Here is a 19,278-nt window from a genome sequence, read left to right on the forward strand (position 1 = left end):
GTTAATAAGTGCCACATTTGTTTATTTACTGTTTGCTATTTTTAAATCTGGGTACAGTGAGTGAAATAACTGGAGTCAAATTCCTTGTTGGGCAAAGTTCAAACTTGGCCAATAAAGGTGATTCTGATTCTGATGTGTTTTAACTCAATTCAGTTCATCAATGTTGGCTTAAACCTTTGGGATCTTTCTTCATATCTGACACATATTCAAGTGTTTTGTGCAATTTGTGCTAAAATGAGATTGTAATATATGTCAGTATTACAATAAATAAAAGAAAGAGAGTGTGAAATGATCTCTCTCATGAAATAAAAGGCAGATTTGTGCTGATGGTGAACAAGAGAATAAAAAGTGCCTTGTGATGGTCGGTGCTGCTCCTGGTACTGAGACTAATCACAGACAAACACTTATTAACCACAGTAAACTGAACAAGAGAAAAGATCCAAGTTTTACTGAAGATTTTTGACTTTCTTTGAAGTGTTAACAATCATCGTAATATCCAGAAAACATTTACAATATTTACTGGAACAAACTGAGGAACATTCATTGACCAAGTCAAGTTCATTTGTGTTTCGTATTTCAATGACAAACGTTATTTCCACAGATCTCTTCAGTCTCTCTCTTCATCAGTGACGCGGAGAGAAACTTTAAAAACCTGATGAGCTGAAAACACGACAACAACATAAGGAAAACTTGGAATGAAACGGAAACATGTAATTAAAAAGAAAACTCCGGGGGAGTCATGTGACTCGGTGGAGGAGACGGCTGATTTGCTGAGCAGCTCCGCCGCGGCAGCGTAGACATTTATCCGTCAGTACATTAGTAGTAGAAACCTCCTCCGTACTACTTTAGACGAAGAGCTTGAGAAACAATGTCGAACGAAACTCAAGTTCAAATTAAAGGCTACATTTTGATGAACAGTTTTTTTTAACAATAATATAATAACAATAAAGACTTTTTGACTTAACATGAAATAAATGAATATATGAGAAGTTTGTAAAACTCTGTAATACAGAAACTATGTACATCTCCTTCATCATCATCTTCATCATTACGGTCCAGTCAGAGTCTGTCCACACAAACTGGTTCTGCTTCAACTCTGAGGACGATCAGGACACGACTCATCTGTCCTGGATTCTCATCATCATCACCTGTAGAGGAAGAAGAAAGAACAGAGCAGATAAAGGAGTGTTTGCAGAGATCCCTCCATCAGTTGTAGAGGAAGAAGAAAGAACAGAGCAGATAAAGGAGTGTTTGCAGAGATCCCTCCATCAGCTGTAGAGGAAGAAGAAAGAAGAGAGCAGATAAAGGAGTGTTTGCAGAGATCCCTCCATCAGCTGTAGAGGAAGCAGAAAGAAGAGAGCAGATAAAGGAGTGTTTGCAGAGATCCCTCCATCAGCACATCCAGGACATCAGAGTTCAGAGTTGCAGTGGAGCAGCTGTGTGTCTGAACATCCTGGAAGGCCGTCAGCTGGAATACTATGGAGTAAGATTACTTCCAAAAAGATGTGTCCATGTTATAACTATTCGTATTAGTAATGATAAACATTTGTATGTAAATAAAAAAGTTGTACCCAAAATTCTGCTGTCACACACGAGTCTGATAAATTATTAGGGTTAGGATTGTTTTTATGTGAGTATGAATCTAAAAGCTGTTAGTGCAAAGTCTTCTGAATACAACTGTAATTTCTACGACTACGAGGCTTCACTGTGAACACGAATTCAAGTTTATGGGTACGAGTCGAAAAACTGTTGAAATGACGTCACAGGCAGATAACAGCATATACATATAAACGTAGACACCCCATCGAGTGCTGAGCATCAACTGCCACATCCAATATGGCGTCAACGTCGCCGCCATATTGGATGTGGCAAGACTGCGCTGTAAACTAATACAAGTAAATGGACTTATTTTCACAAAGCATCTTTCTACAAAGAAATTAACGTTTTACGTCTCATTTATTCATTCACACACGCACTAATATACTTGGGAAACAGTTAGACACCAAATATAATATATTTAATTTTCTCAGATGGCAAAAATAAGAACTTTATTGATCCCACATAGGAGTAATTCATGTTATATCAGCTATAGAGAACAAGGTAGTGCCGAAAAACAATATATATCCCTCCTCATTCTTGCCATTTTTCAGACAATTAAATAACATGTTTTGTTGATGAGAAAATATGTTTCTCTATTTTCCTTATTTTTGTGAGGAGGGATATATATATATATATATATATATATATATATATATATATATATATATATATATATATATATATATATATATATATATATATATATATATTATGTCTATGCTGTTATCTGCCTGTGACATCATTTCAACAGTTTTTCGACTCGTACCCATAAACTTGAATTCGTGTTCACAGTGAAGACTCGTAGTCGTAGAAATTAGAGTTGTATTCAGAAGAGTTTACACTCACAGCTTTTAGATTCATACTCACATAAAAACAATCCTAACCCTAATCATTTATCAGACTCATGTGTGTGACAGCAGAATTTTGTCTACAACTTTTTTATTTACATACAAATGTTTATCATTACGAATAGGAATAGTTATAACATGGACACATCTTTTTGGAAGTTATCTTACTCCATAGAATACACCTTTATTTGTGGACACGTGAACACCAGCACAACACTGGTCTACAACAAACATCTGGACCCTCTGATTGGCCGACTGCTGTCTCTGTGTTTCTGTCCAATCATGCAGCCTGTCATCATCCTCCTCTCACAGCTTCACGAGGAAAGAAGCTGCTGAGAAGCTGCAGCTTCACTGGAAACACTGATCTTTGATACCAACTGGTTTTAGTAGGAAACTTCTGGAAGCAGCAGAACCGAGTCCAACTTCCACTGACCTGAGAGTCTGCAGCTGGTAGTCTGGACTCTCCACCAGATCTGAAAGCTGCTTCACATCTGAATCCTGGAGGTGGTTGTTACTCAGGTCCAGAAGTTTCAGATGGGAGGGGTTGGACTTCAGAGCTGAGACCAGAGAAGAACAGCTGATCCCTGACAAACTGCACTTCCACAACCTGAATAAAGACACCAGAGAAGAAGAAACAAGAGCAGTCAGATGGTCAGTGTGGATCAGTAGAAGATCAGCCTGATGTCTGCAGGTTAGTGTCAACACAACTTTCACATCAGATTCATCTGAACACACAACTAAAACATGTCTGACCTCAGAGTCTCCAGTCTGCAGTCTGGACTCTCCAGAAATCCACACAGATGTTTCACTCCTGAATCCTGCAGGTTCTGGTTCCAGCTCAGGTCCAGATGTTCCAGATGGGAGGGGTTGGACTTCAGAGCTGAGACCAGAGAAGAACAGCTGATCTCTGACAGACCGCACCACTTCAACCTGAAGAGAAAGTAAAACATGTTCCAGTCTCATCAGAGAAGAGTTTCTTCAAATATCAACGTTGTCATCAGGTCCATGTGGGTCACCACCGTATCTGGACTTTATAAAACAGCTTTTACACTTTTGTTACATCCATGATGTGGGTTCCTGGTTGTTCCTCTGACATGTTCACCTTTACTGAACATCCTGAGCTTTTCTGGTCCAAGTCTGACACTAGATTAAGATGAAAACACCAACATACACACCAATCCTTTTGATTAGTGTTGATGTTCAAATATTGTTCAAAGCAGCAGTTTAGAGATCAGAAGCTGATCTAGCAACAATTATTAACACCAGAATGGATCTGTGGAGAACTGCTGGACTTTATATCATGTGTCCAGTTTTATATCATTTATGCAGGATTCCTGAGCTTTTTATCATAATGATCCTTGTATGTTATAAAGAGTTAAAATCATGTTTTCTGAGAACAGAAGATATTAAAATACTTTACTTTTAGTAATGTGTCATTTATAATTTGACTTAACTTGCAAACACCTAATAATTCTGTTACGACTGAGTTTATCAGTTAATATCTTACTTTTAGTTAAAGATAAGAATGATTGAATTCTGTATATTTATCAGACTAATTCAACAGATTCTGAAGTCTGTGTGAAACTAAACATCAGGTTCTGTATCGCTTGCACTTGAAAAGTCTTTGCTTGAACAACTAATGATCTGCTTGATTAAAGGACATTTGTGAATTAAACCCACACGGGAGGATCTAAGACACTTCCTGTCAGGACGATCACTTTGACGCTCCACCTGTAGCCGTCAGTCCAACCTGTCCAGGTCTGAGGCCTCGTTTACACGCAGCAACAACGCTGCTGTTTTCATCAGTTTTAGCCGTTCGTTTACACCAAAACGAAGCTCAAAGTCTCCAAAAACCATCATTCCTGAAAACTCCGGTCAAAGTGGAGATTTGCTGGTAAAGGGAGAGAAACGGACATTTAGGCTTCAGAACGTCTCATTATGGACAGAAACGTCACCAGCGTCATGTGTAGCAGCTGTGGTTACGGTTTGTTTGGCCGCTGTGATCATGATGGAAGCTGTTAAGTGATAACTGACTTCACTACTGTCTTAATGTGGCTGTTCAGGTCTGAGTCAGAACCACTCCCTGATTTCTGGCTTGGATATTTGGTTTTTAGCTTCACTACTTGAAGCTGAATGCCCACGTTTAATCTGATTTACTTGGTTCCAATTACTTCTGTCTTTATCTTCAATTAACTGAATTAAATTGTGGAACCTCCACTTTTTACTGTGATCAATGCATTTGAATGCATTAAATATTTGAATTAGTTAAAATGTTTTCTTCCATAAAGGATGAATAAATGAACAATATTCATCATTTCCATGTTTTTAAGGAGACATTTCTTCATCAATCAGTACATATTTGTCTGTTTAGGAGATTTTTAAACATTTTCTCTGAAAAAGTTGATTGAGTGACGACATAGTTTCAACACAAAGTTTCTGATGTTCTTGTTGGATGTTTTGTTGCTGATGAAGGAAACTCATCGTCTAGACAGCAGCTTTATTTCACTTTACTAACTTCAACACACATGGATTTATATTTAGTTTTACACACTGAAAACCATACAAAGACATGGGCCAAATCCACAAAGAATAGATTGCGCCCACAAATAGCGCTGTGAATTGCGCTGCATTTGCGCCCGCAATTTGCCCCGCTTTAAGGTCCTATTCACAAAAGATTTTGCTCTAATGATATACCGGAGCAAACACACCCATAAAGTTTTGCGGCTGAGTGCAATTTGCCTTTGTCTGAGTGAGCGGAGCTGTTTCCAGTGTTCTCCATATTTCAGCACACAGATTGGTCCATAATGAAAACTGCAGAAATAAAAAATAAAGCGAGTGAAAATAAAACGCTGTGAGGCGCAAGGGCGCAATTTCCACTGGGAGCAGGGGGGGCATGCCCCCCCACTTTTCAAACTCATGCTTTTGCCCCCCTCCCTCCCCCCCAAGCTTTTTAACAGTTTAAGAACTAACGGTAGGCTCAGCCTGTATTACAAATCATCAGGACACTGTGAAGACGGGACGGGAGCCCGCTCCCCCTCCTCCCTCCTCCCTCCTCCCTCAGTGCTGCTCAAGGATGATTTATGGTTCCGCGTTAAATCGACGCAGACCATACGGCGTCGGTTACGCGGCTGGCGCACCGTACAGTGCGCGTCGCCGCGTACTCTGCGGCATAACCCTACGGCGTAACCCTACGGCGTAACCCTACGGCGTAACCCTACGGCGTAGGCTCTGCGTCGATTTAACGCGGAACATTATTTAGGCATAATTAGGCTTAACTAGTGTGTGCGTATGTGACAGACGTGCATGGGACGATTGTGAAATACGGAATAAACTGTTTTATATGAATTCTAATTCCGAATTACGTAACAATTCCGTATTTCAAGGGACGGGTGGCAGCCCACTCACCGCATCTGCATCTGCAGCAGCAGCTGAGAGTCCTGACTGACGCTGAGCTTCACAGGGACACGATCAGCGCTATTTTATTATATGTCTGATATATGTTGTGATATGTGATGACATTATTCACCCTTAATATCATTCAGTATCACACAGGCTTGAATGACATTGAAGAGAGAGAGAAACAGAGTGATGGGGAGTGAGGAGTTTGCGCGCAGTTAATACACGCTTCTGAAAGACGGTATTTGCTCCACTATTTTTGCGTGTGGCAAATAGCGCTGGCCTTTGTGAATTAGACGGTTTTTGCAATGAGGCTTATTTGCATAGAAAGGGGGCAATTTTGCGCCGAATGTATGAATATTACCTAATTTACATGCATGCAAACGGCACAGGCGCACCATGACAGTATTTGCTTGGCAGCGCAGTTTGTGGTGCAATTCGCCCTTTGCAGGTGCTTTGTGAATTAGACGCTCTCTCTTTGTCTCATTTGCACCGGTTTAGCGGCCGCAAAAGCCGCGCAATCCTTTTGTGGATTTACTCCATTATTTGTTGCACCTTATGTGTTGATGTCACCTGGATGAAATGATCTTAACAGATATATTAAAGAATAATATCAAAAACACAGAAAATTATGTTTTTCAATGTTTAGAGTTTTATATTTGGTAAATTTGTAATTTGTTAAATTGAAATTTAACGGTAGTCAAAGGAAGCCAACGTTGGTTTGACTGATTTCATCCACAGTAAGAAGGTATTTAGTAAATGAGCTCTGTAACTCATATATTGGACGACTACACATTCAGTCTGTCCACTATTGTCTGTCAGACTCTCTCAGTTTATTAACATCTGGATGACATTTCTGAACATATTAGCTGTAAAGTTAATTCTAGTTTGTTCAGATGTTTTATTCCAGGTTCAGACACATCTCTGGTTCTTCATTTGTTCCTGTCTGACACATTCACATGTTTAGTTTGATGTAATGAATCAGAAGAGGAAGTTTAAGATGAAACTAAAGCAGAGAAGAAGAACTCAGAGCAGTCAGATGGTCAGTGTGGATCAGTAGAAGATCAGCCTGATGTCTGCAGGTTAGTGTCAACACAACTTTCACATCAGATTCATCTGAACACACAACTAAAACATGTCTGACCTCAGAGTCTCCAGTCTGCAGTCTGGACTCTCCAGAAATCCCCTCAGATGTTTCACTCCTGAATCCTGCAGGTTCTCGTTCCAGCTCAGGTCCAGAAGTTTCAGATGGGAGGGGTTGGACTTCAGAGCTGAGACCAGAGAAGAACAGCTGATCTCTGACAGACTGCAGTTCTCCAACCTGAAGAGAAAGTAAAACATGTTCCAGTCTCATCAGAGAAGAGTTTCTTCAAATATCAACGTTGTCATCAGGTCCATGTGGGTCACCACCGTATCTGGACTTTATAAAACAGATTTACAGTTTTGTTACATCCATGATGTGGGTTCCTGGTTGTTCCTCTGACATGTTCACCTTTACTGAACATCCTGAGCTTTTCTGGTCCAAGTCTGACACTAGATTAAGATGAAAACACCAACATACACACCAATCCTTTTGATTAGTGTTGATGTTCAAATATTGTTCAAAGCAGCAGTTTAGAGATCAGAAGCTGATCTAGCAACAATTATTAACACCAGAATGGATCTGTGGAGAACTGCTGGACTTTATATCATGTGTCCAGTTTTATATCATTTATGCAGGATTCCTGAGCTTTTTATCATAATGATCCTTGTATGTTATAAAGAGTTCAAATGATGTTTTCTGAGAGCAGAAGATATTAAAATACTTTACTTTTAGTAATGTGTCATTTATTATTTGACTTAACTTGCAAACACCTAATAATTCTGTTACAACTGAGTTTATCAGTTAATATATTACTTTTAGTTAAAGATAAGAATGATTGAATTCTGTATATTTATCAGACTAATTCAACAGATTCTGAAGTCTGTGTGAAACTAAACATCAGGTTCTGTATCGCTTGCACTTGAAAAGTCTTTGCTTGAACAACTAATGATCTGCTTGATTAAAGGACATTTGTGAATTAAACCCACACGGGAGGATCTAAGACACTTCCTGTCAGGACGATCACTTTGACGCTCCACCTGTAGCCGTCAGTCCAACCTGTCCAGGTCTGAGGCCTCGTTTACACGCAGCAACAACGCTGCTGTTTTCATCAGTTTTAGCCGTTCGTTTACACCAAAACGAAGCTCAAAGTCTCCAAAAACCATCATTCCTGAAAACTCCGGCCAAAGTGGAGATTTGCTTGTAAAGGGAGAGAAACGGACATTTAGGCTTCAGAACGTCTCATTATGGACAGAAACGTCACCAGCGTCATGTGTAGCAGCTGTGGTTACGGTTTGTTTGTCCGCTGTGATCATGATGGATGCTGGTAAAGCAGTGCTGGTTTTTACGTTTGTAAGTGTGTGAGTCTGTGAGGGGGAGATTGGAATTCAGGGTTTGACTCCCCTTGGTCCCGTCCATCCTGATTGTTTGCACCTGTGTCTCCTCAGTCCTTGAGAGGACATGTGTCTCTTCCTGGCTGTTGGTCCGTCTGTCTTCATTCCTGCTCTCTTTCAGTCCCGGCTGGTTGTCAGTCTGACGCCTCCCACTCATCTTCACCATTCTCTCATTTCTGTTAGAGGACTTTTTCTGGGTTTTTATGTTTTGTTAAAATAAAGGACTTTGTTGCCATCTGTCACCTTTGGGTTTCCTGCATTTGGGTTCTGTAATATCAACTCATGACAAAACCTGCAGCTGTTTTAAAACTAGTTCAGACTTAGGAAACTGCAGATTACACACTCAAGAAAGTACAAAGTACTTATCAAACATGTACTTTGGCCTGATGTGCTGGGCTAATGCTTAGTAAACTTTTTAAGGTTTTTCTTACTTTTATACTGAACTGGTTTTTCTCCTGTTTACATCTAAACTGGTTTCTCTCCTGTTTATACCTAAAATATTCTTATATAACAATCTTCAAACTTTTATAGACATGGAACCTTTCTAAAAAAACAAACATTTCTTCATTTCAGATATTAATTATTTCATGAATATGTTTAGAATTAAAGTAGTTTAGTCACATGTTTGGAGGATGATAAGTGGATAAATGTGGAAACGTCTCCATGAACTGACCTCAGAGTCTCCAGTCTACAGTTTGGACTCTCCAGTCCACCAGACAGAACCTTCACTCCTGAATCCTGCAGGTACCGGTTCTTACTCAGGTCCAGTTCTGTCAGATGGGAGGGGTTGGACTTCAGAGCGGACGCAAAAACTTCACAGTGAGTCTCTGAGAGCTGACAAAAAACAAATCTGTGATGAGAGAAAACATGATGTCAGTTGTGATAAAGTGTGAGTTAAAGCCAGACTGAACATCTGTAACATCTGCAGACTTTGTCTGGATCTGCAGATGAAGGAGGGAACCGGCTTCGTTAACGTCTACGTCTGTCAGAGTCATCTGAAAACATCGGATTTAGGACATAAACTCATTTATTCTTGGACATTTTTCACTCTGAACATCTTGAATGAAAGTGAACCAGTGTGGAGCTGAACTTTTATCAAGTATCCAGATAAAAGATGTTCAAGCTTTTAAGCTGTATTTAGTGTTTTTCTGACTCCTGGATTAGTTTTCTTGTATTTTGTGTTCAGGTCTGTTAAAGGAGACTTTGCTCTCACAGAGACTTCAGCATTGATCAGAGATTGATGAAGGAGACTGAATTGTGCTGCTCTGCTCTGATATCCAGACGTCAGTTCTGGTATGAAGCTGTAAACGTCTTCATGCTGCTCTCCTCTACAGCAACAACACAAACACCTGTCCCCTTCTGTCTCAGACAAACTTTCATTCATAATCAATGAAGCTGCACTCGTCACATTCAGAGCTTTTCCATCTAGAGTCTCGGTCTGGTACGACCAGCAGTTCCTGGAGGATCATGGGATTTCAAGCCTTCATATCTGTGTCGACTCTTGGATGAGGGAGAAAAGTCTTCAGGAACCAATAACAAGTCCAACTGCTCTCCTCTTAAAGTGTGAGGAAAGTAACCCCCACCGGAGTTACAGGACGGTGCAGGAGATCACAGAACCAGAGTTACTAGAACTAAGGTCTCTTACCAAGTACATGTGTCCACAAACCCCCCAGTGGTTCTGATGTTCCATCTTTCTCCGTTACACAGATTCATCTCTGAGCAGCAGAAACATCAACTAGATCAAGTGTTTGGAACATGAACCTCTGGTTGACGTGACTTGAGGTGAACCAGAATAAAACAAACACATCCGACTTCAAAAGTTTGAATTTGAAGATCAAAACAAGATTTAAAGAACGAAACTGCTAATTTACAGTAACTGATGGTGTTATTGATCCATCTGGACTCACCGAGCCTTTCTGCAGTTCCTCACAGCTGGAATCAGTCTCCATCCAGCCCCCCGTCTTGTCTTGTACTTGCTCAGGTCCAACTCATCCAGAACCTCCTCCGACATCTGCAGCATGTAGGCCAGAGCTGAACACTGGATCTCAGAGAGTTCCTGCTCTGATCTGTTCTCTGACTTCAGGAACTCTTGGATCTGCTGATGAACTGAGAGGTCGTTCATCTCCATCAGACACTGGAAGATGTTGATGCTTCTGTCAGGAGAGTCTTCATAAGTGTTCATCTCCTTCAGGTTGTTGATGACTCTCTGGATGGTTTCTGGATCGTTCTCCGTCTGGTTCAGCAGAACTCCTAACAGTCTCTGGTTGGACTCCACAGAAAGACCATGAAGGAAGCGGACAAACAGGTCCAGGTGGCCATTTTTACTCTCCAGGGATTTCTGCATGACTCTCTTCAGGAACTTATCCAGAGATGAGTAACTCTTTCCTCCCAGGAAGTTCTCCAGCACATCCATGTTTCTGGTGGACCAACAGTGGAACACGTAGACTGCAGCCAGGAACTCCTGGATGCTCAGATGAACAAAGCAGTAGACGGGTTTCTGGAAGACCTCACACTCTCTCCTGAAGATCTGGGTACAAACTCCTGAGTACACCGAGGCCTCTGGGACATCAAGACCACACTGCTCCAGGTCTTCTTGGTAGAACATGATGTTTCCTTTCTCCAGATGTTCCAACGCCAGCCTCCCCAGCTTCAGGAGAAGGTCCCTGTCAGCCTCCGTCAGCTCCTGTGGACTCGTCTCACGTCCCTCCTGGTACTTGTTCCTCTTCCTCTTGGTCTGGACCAGCAGGAAGTGGGAGAACATGTCAGTCAGGGTCTTGGGCAGCTCTCCTCTCTGCTCCGTGGTCAACATGTGGTCCAGAACTGTAGCAGTGATCCAGCAGAAGACCGGGAGTTGACACATGATGTGGAGGGTTCTGGATGTCTTCATGTGGGAGACGATGCTGCTGGACCGCTCCCTGAACCTCTTCCTGAAGTATTCCTCCTTCTGGCCGTCGGTGAAGCCTCGTACTTCTGTCACCCTGTCCACGTGTTTGTGAGGGATCTGATTGGCTGCTGCAGGTCTGGAAGTGATCCAGATGAGAGCTGAGGGAAGCAGGTTCCCCTGGATGAGGTTGGTCAGCAGCACGTTGACCGATGAGCTCTGTGTGACGTCAGACACCACCGGACCGTTGTAGAAGTCCAGGGAACGTCTGCTTTCATCCAGGCCGTCAAAGATGAACAAGGGTTTCCCGGCAGCCAGCTGCTCTGCTGTGAGCTTCTGTAACGATGGATGGAAAACCTGGATCAGCCTGAGAAGACTGAGCTGCTCATCTCCGATCAGGTGCAGCTCCCTGAACGAGAGCAGAATCACCACGGTGACGTCTTGGTTCTCCGAGCCCTCGGCCCAGTCCAGAGAGAACTTCTGAACCGAGAAGGTTTTCCCAGCGCCAGCGACGCCGTTGGTCAGAACCACTCTGATGGCTCCACGTTGGTCAGGTAAGGCTTTAAAGATGTCCTGGCACCTGATTGGAGCGTCATGGAGGCTCTTCATCCTGGAAGCTGTCTCCAGCTGCCTCACCTCATGTTGGGTATCAACCTCTTCCCTCAGTCCCTCTGTGATGAAGAGCTCCGTGTAGATCCTGTTGAGGGGGGTTCTACTTCCTGGTTCATCAGTTCCTTCAGTCACATGTTCACATCTGCTCCTCAGACTGGTCTTATGTTCATCTAGGACCTGCTGCAGACCAGCATCTGCTAAAAAACAGAATGAAGAGGAGGTCAGAGAGATACAAACTCCTACTGCAGTCAGTGATGGGGGGCTCCAGGAGCAACCCGGTTTAGGACCTTGTTTGACTGCTCAGTCCACCGATGCCGATGAAGGGTCAAGACCACCTCAGCTTTATTGCCCTGCAGACTGCAGGTACGGTTCAAGAATGTGGAAAACGTAAACACTGGTCACTGCCGGGACAACCATCTGAAACCCCCCCCAAGTCGAAGGTCACCACGGTTGTATCGGGTAAAAGACATCAAACGGTCGAAAACATCGGTCGTTGATGAGAGGAACATTGTGAGAATTTTCAGGTAAAACCCTAAAACAACCGTCAGTGAGATCAGCAACCCCCTCCAGAGGGCAGGAGTGAAGGCATCACCATCTACAGCTCAACGGAGAAGACTTAATGAACTAAAGTAGACGGCCCATTAGTAAGAAGAATAGGAATACGACTCACAAACAAACCACTCAAGGAGGTTGGATCGCCTGGAAAAGTATCAGACGAGATCTGAACCGTACGAGGAGAAACGCTTATAATTGCAGAAACAGGGACACTCAAGTGGACGTCCTCAGATGAGCAGGATCACATGAATCTTCAGGTGAACTCGTAATCCCAGGAGGCAGAGCTTGGAAACGCTTCAAGACAGAGGAAAAACCTCCACAAAACCGGGCCAGGGCGGTTCTGGGGAGTATTTAACCTTGTGGGTCGTTTTTGTGAGCAGAGCACCTCTGTGCTGTCAGACCAGCGTCTGACCTTGAGTGAAAGATGGAAACTCTTAGTCTTCTGTCCAGCTTCATGCTTTTTACATGTCTCCATGGAAACGGAATTGTTATGTGTAAGAGCTGATATCAAATAGAACAGTGATTCTTAACCATAGGGGGCCGCAAAAAAAATTCTGTTTTGTACGTGTGGGCCGCGGGGGCCGCGGGACTGCATAGCAACTCCCGACCAAATGAGAAGACGACACTCAGCTAGCTGTACGTGTAATAGTAAGATAAATGGTGTGTATTTACAGAGTAAATCCTTCATTTTGCACAGAGTACGTTTAGATCCGCCAAGATCAGGGATCGATTACTTGGGTCTGCGCCCAGATCACTTATCCCGGCTCGTCCCCGCGGCCGGGGAGGTCGGTGCCTCTCGGGCTTGCGGGCTCCGTCGTTTACTGCTGAAGGATGGTACATGTAGATGCGTGGGCTGTCGTGTCTGCTGGACTGGACTGTTGATCGGGCTTTCGCAAAAGCATCGGAAAGACAGCTGCGGGCTCCTGCCCGTCTCAGCTGATCAGGCTCGGATGAAACCTGATGCGCTGAGGTCTAACAACTGATTAATGTAATATCTTAAATAAAGTACAATCAAACTAAGTTTTGTTCCCGCTCTATTTTTAAATATGCACACTTACATGCTTGTGTGTGTGTTGTTGTAAGGCGGCGCTCCGTGTGTGTAGACGCCGCTTTTCCACACGGCGCGCTGTGTGTGTGTTTTAAATACAGAAATGACACACACAAAACTGAGGGTGCGTCTTTCCACACGGCGCCGTATGGTCGTCAAAATACGGTAATTAGCTTGATTCTTACAGAGATGAGAAGCGTAACAGGTGGAAAGGAAAGTTCAACCCGGAATGGACAGATTCATCCTGGTTCAGTCTTCCCACTGGGACAAAACCAGTGTCTCATACGTTCAGAGACCGTGGTGTTCAAAGTGCGAAAGTGAAACGCCACTGAAACAAAACACAAAGTTTTTCATCAAACATTTCCACTCAAGTCTGAACTGAAGTCACAGAAAATAAGCTGACCATCTTAAAACATCCTGCCCATGTTTGGGTCCACATACAGCTGTGAGGCAGCTTTCTCCACAGTGAACATAATTAAAACTAAATATCGTTCCAGGCTCACTAATGTTTATATTCATTTATTATAAAAATGGGGGAAAAATGGGGGAAATTCAAACTGCTGGTAGAGAAATAAATAAGATAGCATTTGAAAAATAAAATAAAATGTATTTTATTTTTAAGAGGAAAAAATATGTGTAATTCAAGTTACACATGTTAAGTGGCAAATATGTACTTTTCTTTAATATAACAGTCAGATGCAGATGTTGACGTCACGCAGTGTGACGCGATAGTTGGACGCTCGGATGCAGTTAGGACACGGTGTTACGTGGTATCTTAGTTAAGTTTATGTTTTAGTTTATTTATTCAGCAATATAAGACAAATTGAACGATAAATGTAAAAACATTGAAATAACATGCAAGGAAAGGAAGAAGCCTGGTGGCTCATATATCCAGGGCTGCACATAAGTGGGCCGCCAGAGCGCATGCGCCGTCAAAATCCACAGTGCGCTGTCAATCTTGTGCTGCGAAACGCTTTTGCGTACCAACAACTGGGGCTCATATTATTGGTTGTGGCCAGACCAGAATAGTAATATTAAAAAATCTATTGCGAGAGCTTTTCCCCAGAACTGCCACTCAAAGTTGGTACTGGCCAATCACAGCGCGTCCTTACTCCCCCTCCATGCTCGTTGGGCAGGAAGAGAGGTAAGGATCAGCTTTACTGAACAAACCCCGACACGTCTCGTCAAAATGTCCAAGAAGCAAGCGCCATTAAGTAATTATTTTGGCGTTCCACCACCACCAACTACAAAGAGACGCCAAACTGAACCACTACCCGTGGATAGAAACAGAAAACGTGTGTTCGCCGAGAAGTGGCTGCATGATGTTACGCGGTGACGCGCACCGTACGTTCGCGCTCCCGCGTATCCTACCCCGTAAGCTCTGCGTTGGTGCAACGCGGACCATAAATCAGCCAGTGTCCGTCACTGCGTGCAGCAGCAGTTTCCTGCACCAGCAAGACACTGCTCTCTGATTATGGCTCAAAGTTTATGAAAACCCCAAATAAAAAATAAATTAGAGAAAATTTTATGAAATCAATAAACAATTCCATCATCAAAATTATAAAAAATAAAGGTTCAACATATTTTGCTTTGCATGTAATGTACAGTCATGCAAGTTCAATGCTATTAAAGAACACGTTTTTTCATAAAAAATGAACACTTTCATGCAGTTTAGAAGTTTTGGGGGTTTTTTTTGGCTCCTGCGCTGCTGAAATCGGGGCGTCCTTTATTTCTATTTCTGAAAGGTGGCAACCCTAGGTGCAAAATATGCCGTGAGCATCCCAATCTGGTTGATAAAAACTGTAACTTTTATACTGACTCTACAGACTAACACGCACCATAATTTGTTAATTAATCTTTATAAGTGAATAAATATCGTTTCGCCTATAACTTATTCCTGCATCCCTCTTTTATCGATCCGGCGAGACGGGTCACCGCGTTTTTGGAGCCCCAAGTCACATATCCAGGGGCTCCTCTGAGCACCAGACCAAAATAATTATGTGCAGCCCTGCATATAGAATCCTTTCCATATATGAATAAAAAACAAAACAAAAGCTACACAAGGGGGAGTTAACGATCTTCTAGTTCTGCTATCTTCTCCTGCACACTTCTTCTACGTACTTTCTGTTGCCCCTTTTTCAACCTGCCACTCTTGGCACACTCGGCCACCTAGTGGCGGACACAACAGGAATGCTGGCTGATTTCTGGATTTTAATTTACCAAAACAATACTATCCTTGTGCTGGGTAGGCTAATTTCAATATATGATGTCACTACGCACGTCGCAGTTGCCGTAAAGATGCCGTGAGGAGGCAGAGAAGGCGGCTAGAGGACCGTTTAAAAAAAGACTCCTACACACGGTACGATTTTAGCGCTCGTACAAGACGATGGAACCTGGACCTGCTTAACCTTCAGGATGAAGTCCAGAATGCTACACACACTGAACCATGATGAGACCTGCGCTGGAGCACCGACGTTCAGACCATTAGGGTCCAGATCCAGACCTGCAGGTCCTCTACAGACCACTAGGGTCCAGATCCAGACCTGCAGGTCCTCTACAGACCACTAGGGTCCAGATCCAGACCTGCAGGTCCTCTACAGACCACTAGGGTCCAGATCCAGACCTGCAGGTCCTCTACAGACCACTAGGGTCCAGATCCAGACCTGCAGGTCCTCTACAGACCACTAGGGTCCAGATCCAGACCTGCAGGTCCTCTACAGACCACTAGGGTCCAGATCCAGACCTACAGTTCCATTATTATTTCATAAAACAAGGAAACAGCTGATGAGCGTAACAGCAGCAGCAGGACGTCACATGTAGGATTTATATTTGCAAGATGAGTAACTAGAGAAACATCTACAAGGTCAGACGTCCACAAGCTGCCCAGCCTCAGAGCCGAGGACGCCATAAACCGTCGTACGTCCGGAACCACAAAGGATGATGGTCCATGTTTGAACAACTGGACACAAAAAAATGGGGGCACGTCGACACGACAACTCTTCAGACGGATGGACGGTCTCACCTTGTGGAGAGCTTGCTCTGGATCCCAGATTTTCCGATGAAGCCGACTGGTATGAGCTCTTTCTGAAGAACCTGCGTCCAAACAGGGTTTATTGGATGTTTCCACGTTTACGAGCAAAATCAAACACAAACAAGTTCTCACAGTATTTGTTTTGTTGTTTTTTTTCTTCCATAGGACATGGTTTTCTTTTCTAAGTAATATTCTTATATACATATACCCCTATACAGACACACACACACACATATTTATGTATATTAGTCTAAATGTTGATGTATTAAATAAGACAACAGTTGTCTTACCTTGTGTCTGAAGGTCCGGGTTCTTTACTGAACTCTAAAGGGAGTTCGATGGACCGGTCACTCTTCATAGACGGACAGATGGATCCTGGAGACTCTGGTCTCTGACTGCAGTACCGACCTCTGCAAACACAAATTCACTCAGTCACTCGTGATATTGATGAAGACCACTGAAGAAGATCTACAGCAGGTTCTCCAACCCTGGTCCCTGAGAGCCAGAGTCCTGCATGTTTTAATGTTTCCCTGTTTCAGCGTAGACTCATACACATGACTGGTACAAATGACTGATACAAATGACTGATACTAATGACTGATACAAATGACTGATACAATTGACTGGTACAAATGACTGATACTAATGACTGATACAAATGACTGATACAATTGACTGGTACAAATGACTGATACACATGACTGATACACATGACTGATACACATGACTGATACAAATGACTGATACACATGACTGATACACATGACTGATACACATGACTGATACACATGACTGATACACATGACTGATACACATGACTGATACACATGACTGATACAAATGACTGATACACATGACTGATACACATGACTGATACACATGACTGATACAATTGACTGGTACAAATGACTGATACACATGACTGATACACATGACTGATACACATGACTGATACAAATGACTGGTACACATGACTGATACAAATGACTGATACACATGACTGATACAAATGACTGATACAAATGACTGATACAATTGACTGGTACAAATGACTGATACAAATGACTGATACAAATGACTGATACAAATGACTGATACAAATGACTGATACAATTGACTAGTACAAATGACTGATACACATGACTGGTACAAATGACTGATACACATGACTGATACACATGACTGATACAAATGACTGATACAAATGACTGATACACATGACTGATACAAATGACTGATACAAAAGACTGATACAAATGACTGATACACTGATACGAGGAATCTTTTTTATCTTTGAATATTTTTAAGACGAAGGATATGTGTATTGATTTCAGACGTGTGCAGCCCTCTCCTGTAAGAAAAGTGATTGAGGGTGAAGAAGTCGAAATAGTTGAGTCTTACAAATATTTAGGCACTATTATTGACAACAAACTGTCATTTGGGAAAAATTCAGACTCGCTATATAAGAAAAGCCAGCAGCGCCTTTTCTGTCTCCGAAAACTTTCTAAATACCAGGTCGATTCTTCCCTGATGTCTATGTTTTATCGCTCTTTCATCGAATCTGTCATCACTTTTTCTTTCATTTGTTGGTTTCAATCCTTAAAAGTCAAAGACAGAAACTTGCTCAATAAGGTTGTCAGTCTAAGCAGCAAAATAATCGGGTCGGCTCAACAAAAACTACAAGAACTTTATAACAAACAGCTGATCAAGAAGGCAAACTCCGTATTGTCTGATTGCTCACATCCCTTACATCAACAGTTTCAGTTTCTACCATCAGGTACACTGCTTAGACTCCCTTTTGCAAAGACTAACAGATACAAACACTCCTTTGTTCCCTCCGCTATTGTTCTTTTAAATGCAGGAAGGAAAAGGTAGTGGGTGAAAAGGTAGTGGGATGGAAAAGGTAGTGGGGGAAGCTTAAGTCTATACTATTATTGTAATTTAGTATGTATATTTTGTATATTTTATAATTTAGTATGTATATTTAGTATGTATATTTTATGTATATTTACCCATTTTGTGCTTCTCTTGTTGCGAAACTAATCGCCCCCTTGGGGGACAAATAAAGTAATTGATTGACACATGACTGGTACACATGACTGGTACAAATGACTGATACAAATGACTGATACACATGACTGATACACATGACTGATACACATGACTGATACACATGACTGATACAAATGACTGATACAAATGACTGATACACATGACTGGTACAAATGACTGATACACATGACTGGTACACATGACTGGTACACATGACTGATACAAATGACTGATACAAATGACTGATACACATGACTGGTACAAATGACTGATACAATTGACTGGTACAAATGACTGATACAAATGACTGATACACATGACTGATACAAATGACTGATACACATGACTGATACAAATGACTGATACAATGTTTTTCTTCTATCTGATGTCTTCAGCTCTGCCTTCCAGCGAGCTCGGGTCACCCCACTGCTGAATAAACCAACGCTCAACCCTGCCCAGGTTGGAGACTACCGTCCGGTCTCACTGCTCCCGTTCAGGTCTAAACTTCTAGGAAGATTCGTCTTCAGTCGGGTCTGACGGTTCCTTCATGACAAATGTCTGTATGATCCACATCAGTCAGGCTGTAGACAGAACCCACTCAGTTTAACATCAGTCAGGCTGTAGACAGAACCCACTCAGTTTAACATCAGTCAGGCTGTAGACAGAACCCACTCAGTTTAACATGAGTCAGGCTGTAGGCAGAACCCACTCAGTTTAACATCAGTCAGGCAGAACCCACTCAGTTTAACATCAGTCAGGCTGTAGACAGAACCCACTCAGT

The 19,278-nt window shown here is 42.4% G+C and overlaps 1 protein-coding gene across 2 annotated transcripts in view; it reads right to left on the minus strand.

Moving 5' to 3' along the window:
- Window positions 1-373: 373 nt before the first annotated feature.
- Window positions 374-19,278, minus strand: part of LOC133442117 (NLR family CARD domain-containing protein 3-like) — a 26,878-nt gene continuing 7,973 nt past the window's right edge. The window contains exons 3-10 of one of the 2 annotated variants that reach the window (XM_061720058.1): window positions 16,736-16,855; window positions 16,437-16,507; window positions 10,226-12,005; window positions 8,992-9,168; window positions 6,988-7,164; window positions 3,201-3,377; window positions 2,881-3,054; window positions 374-1,148 (exon numbers count right to left, since the gene is read on the minus strand). In XM_061720058.1, coding sequence (XP_061576042.1) covers window positions 1,145-1,148; window positions 2,881-3,054; window positions 3,201-3,377; window positions 6,988-7,164; window positions 8,992-9,168; window positions 10,226-12,005; window positions 16,437-16,507; window positions 16,736-16,855 — 2,680 coding nt within the window. In that variant the 3' untranslated portion in view covers window positions 374-1,144. Of the gene's footprint in view, window positions 1,149-2,880; window positions 3,055-3,200; window positions 3,378-6,987; window positions 7,165-8,991; window positions 9,169-10,225; window positions 12,009-16,436; window positions 16,508-16,735; window positions 16,856-19,278 lie in introns of both variants that reach the window. The other variant, XM_061720057.1, reaches the window with a different exon arrangement.

Source organism: Cololabis saira, chromosome 4, assembly GCF_033807715.1.
Source record: "Cololabis saira isolate AMF1-May2022 chromosome 4, fColSai1.1, whole genome shotgun sequence".
NCBI lineage: Eukaryota > Metazoa > Chordata > Actinopteri > Beloniformes > Belonidae > Cololabis > Cololabis saira.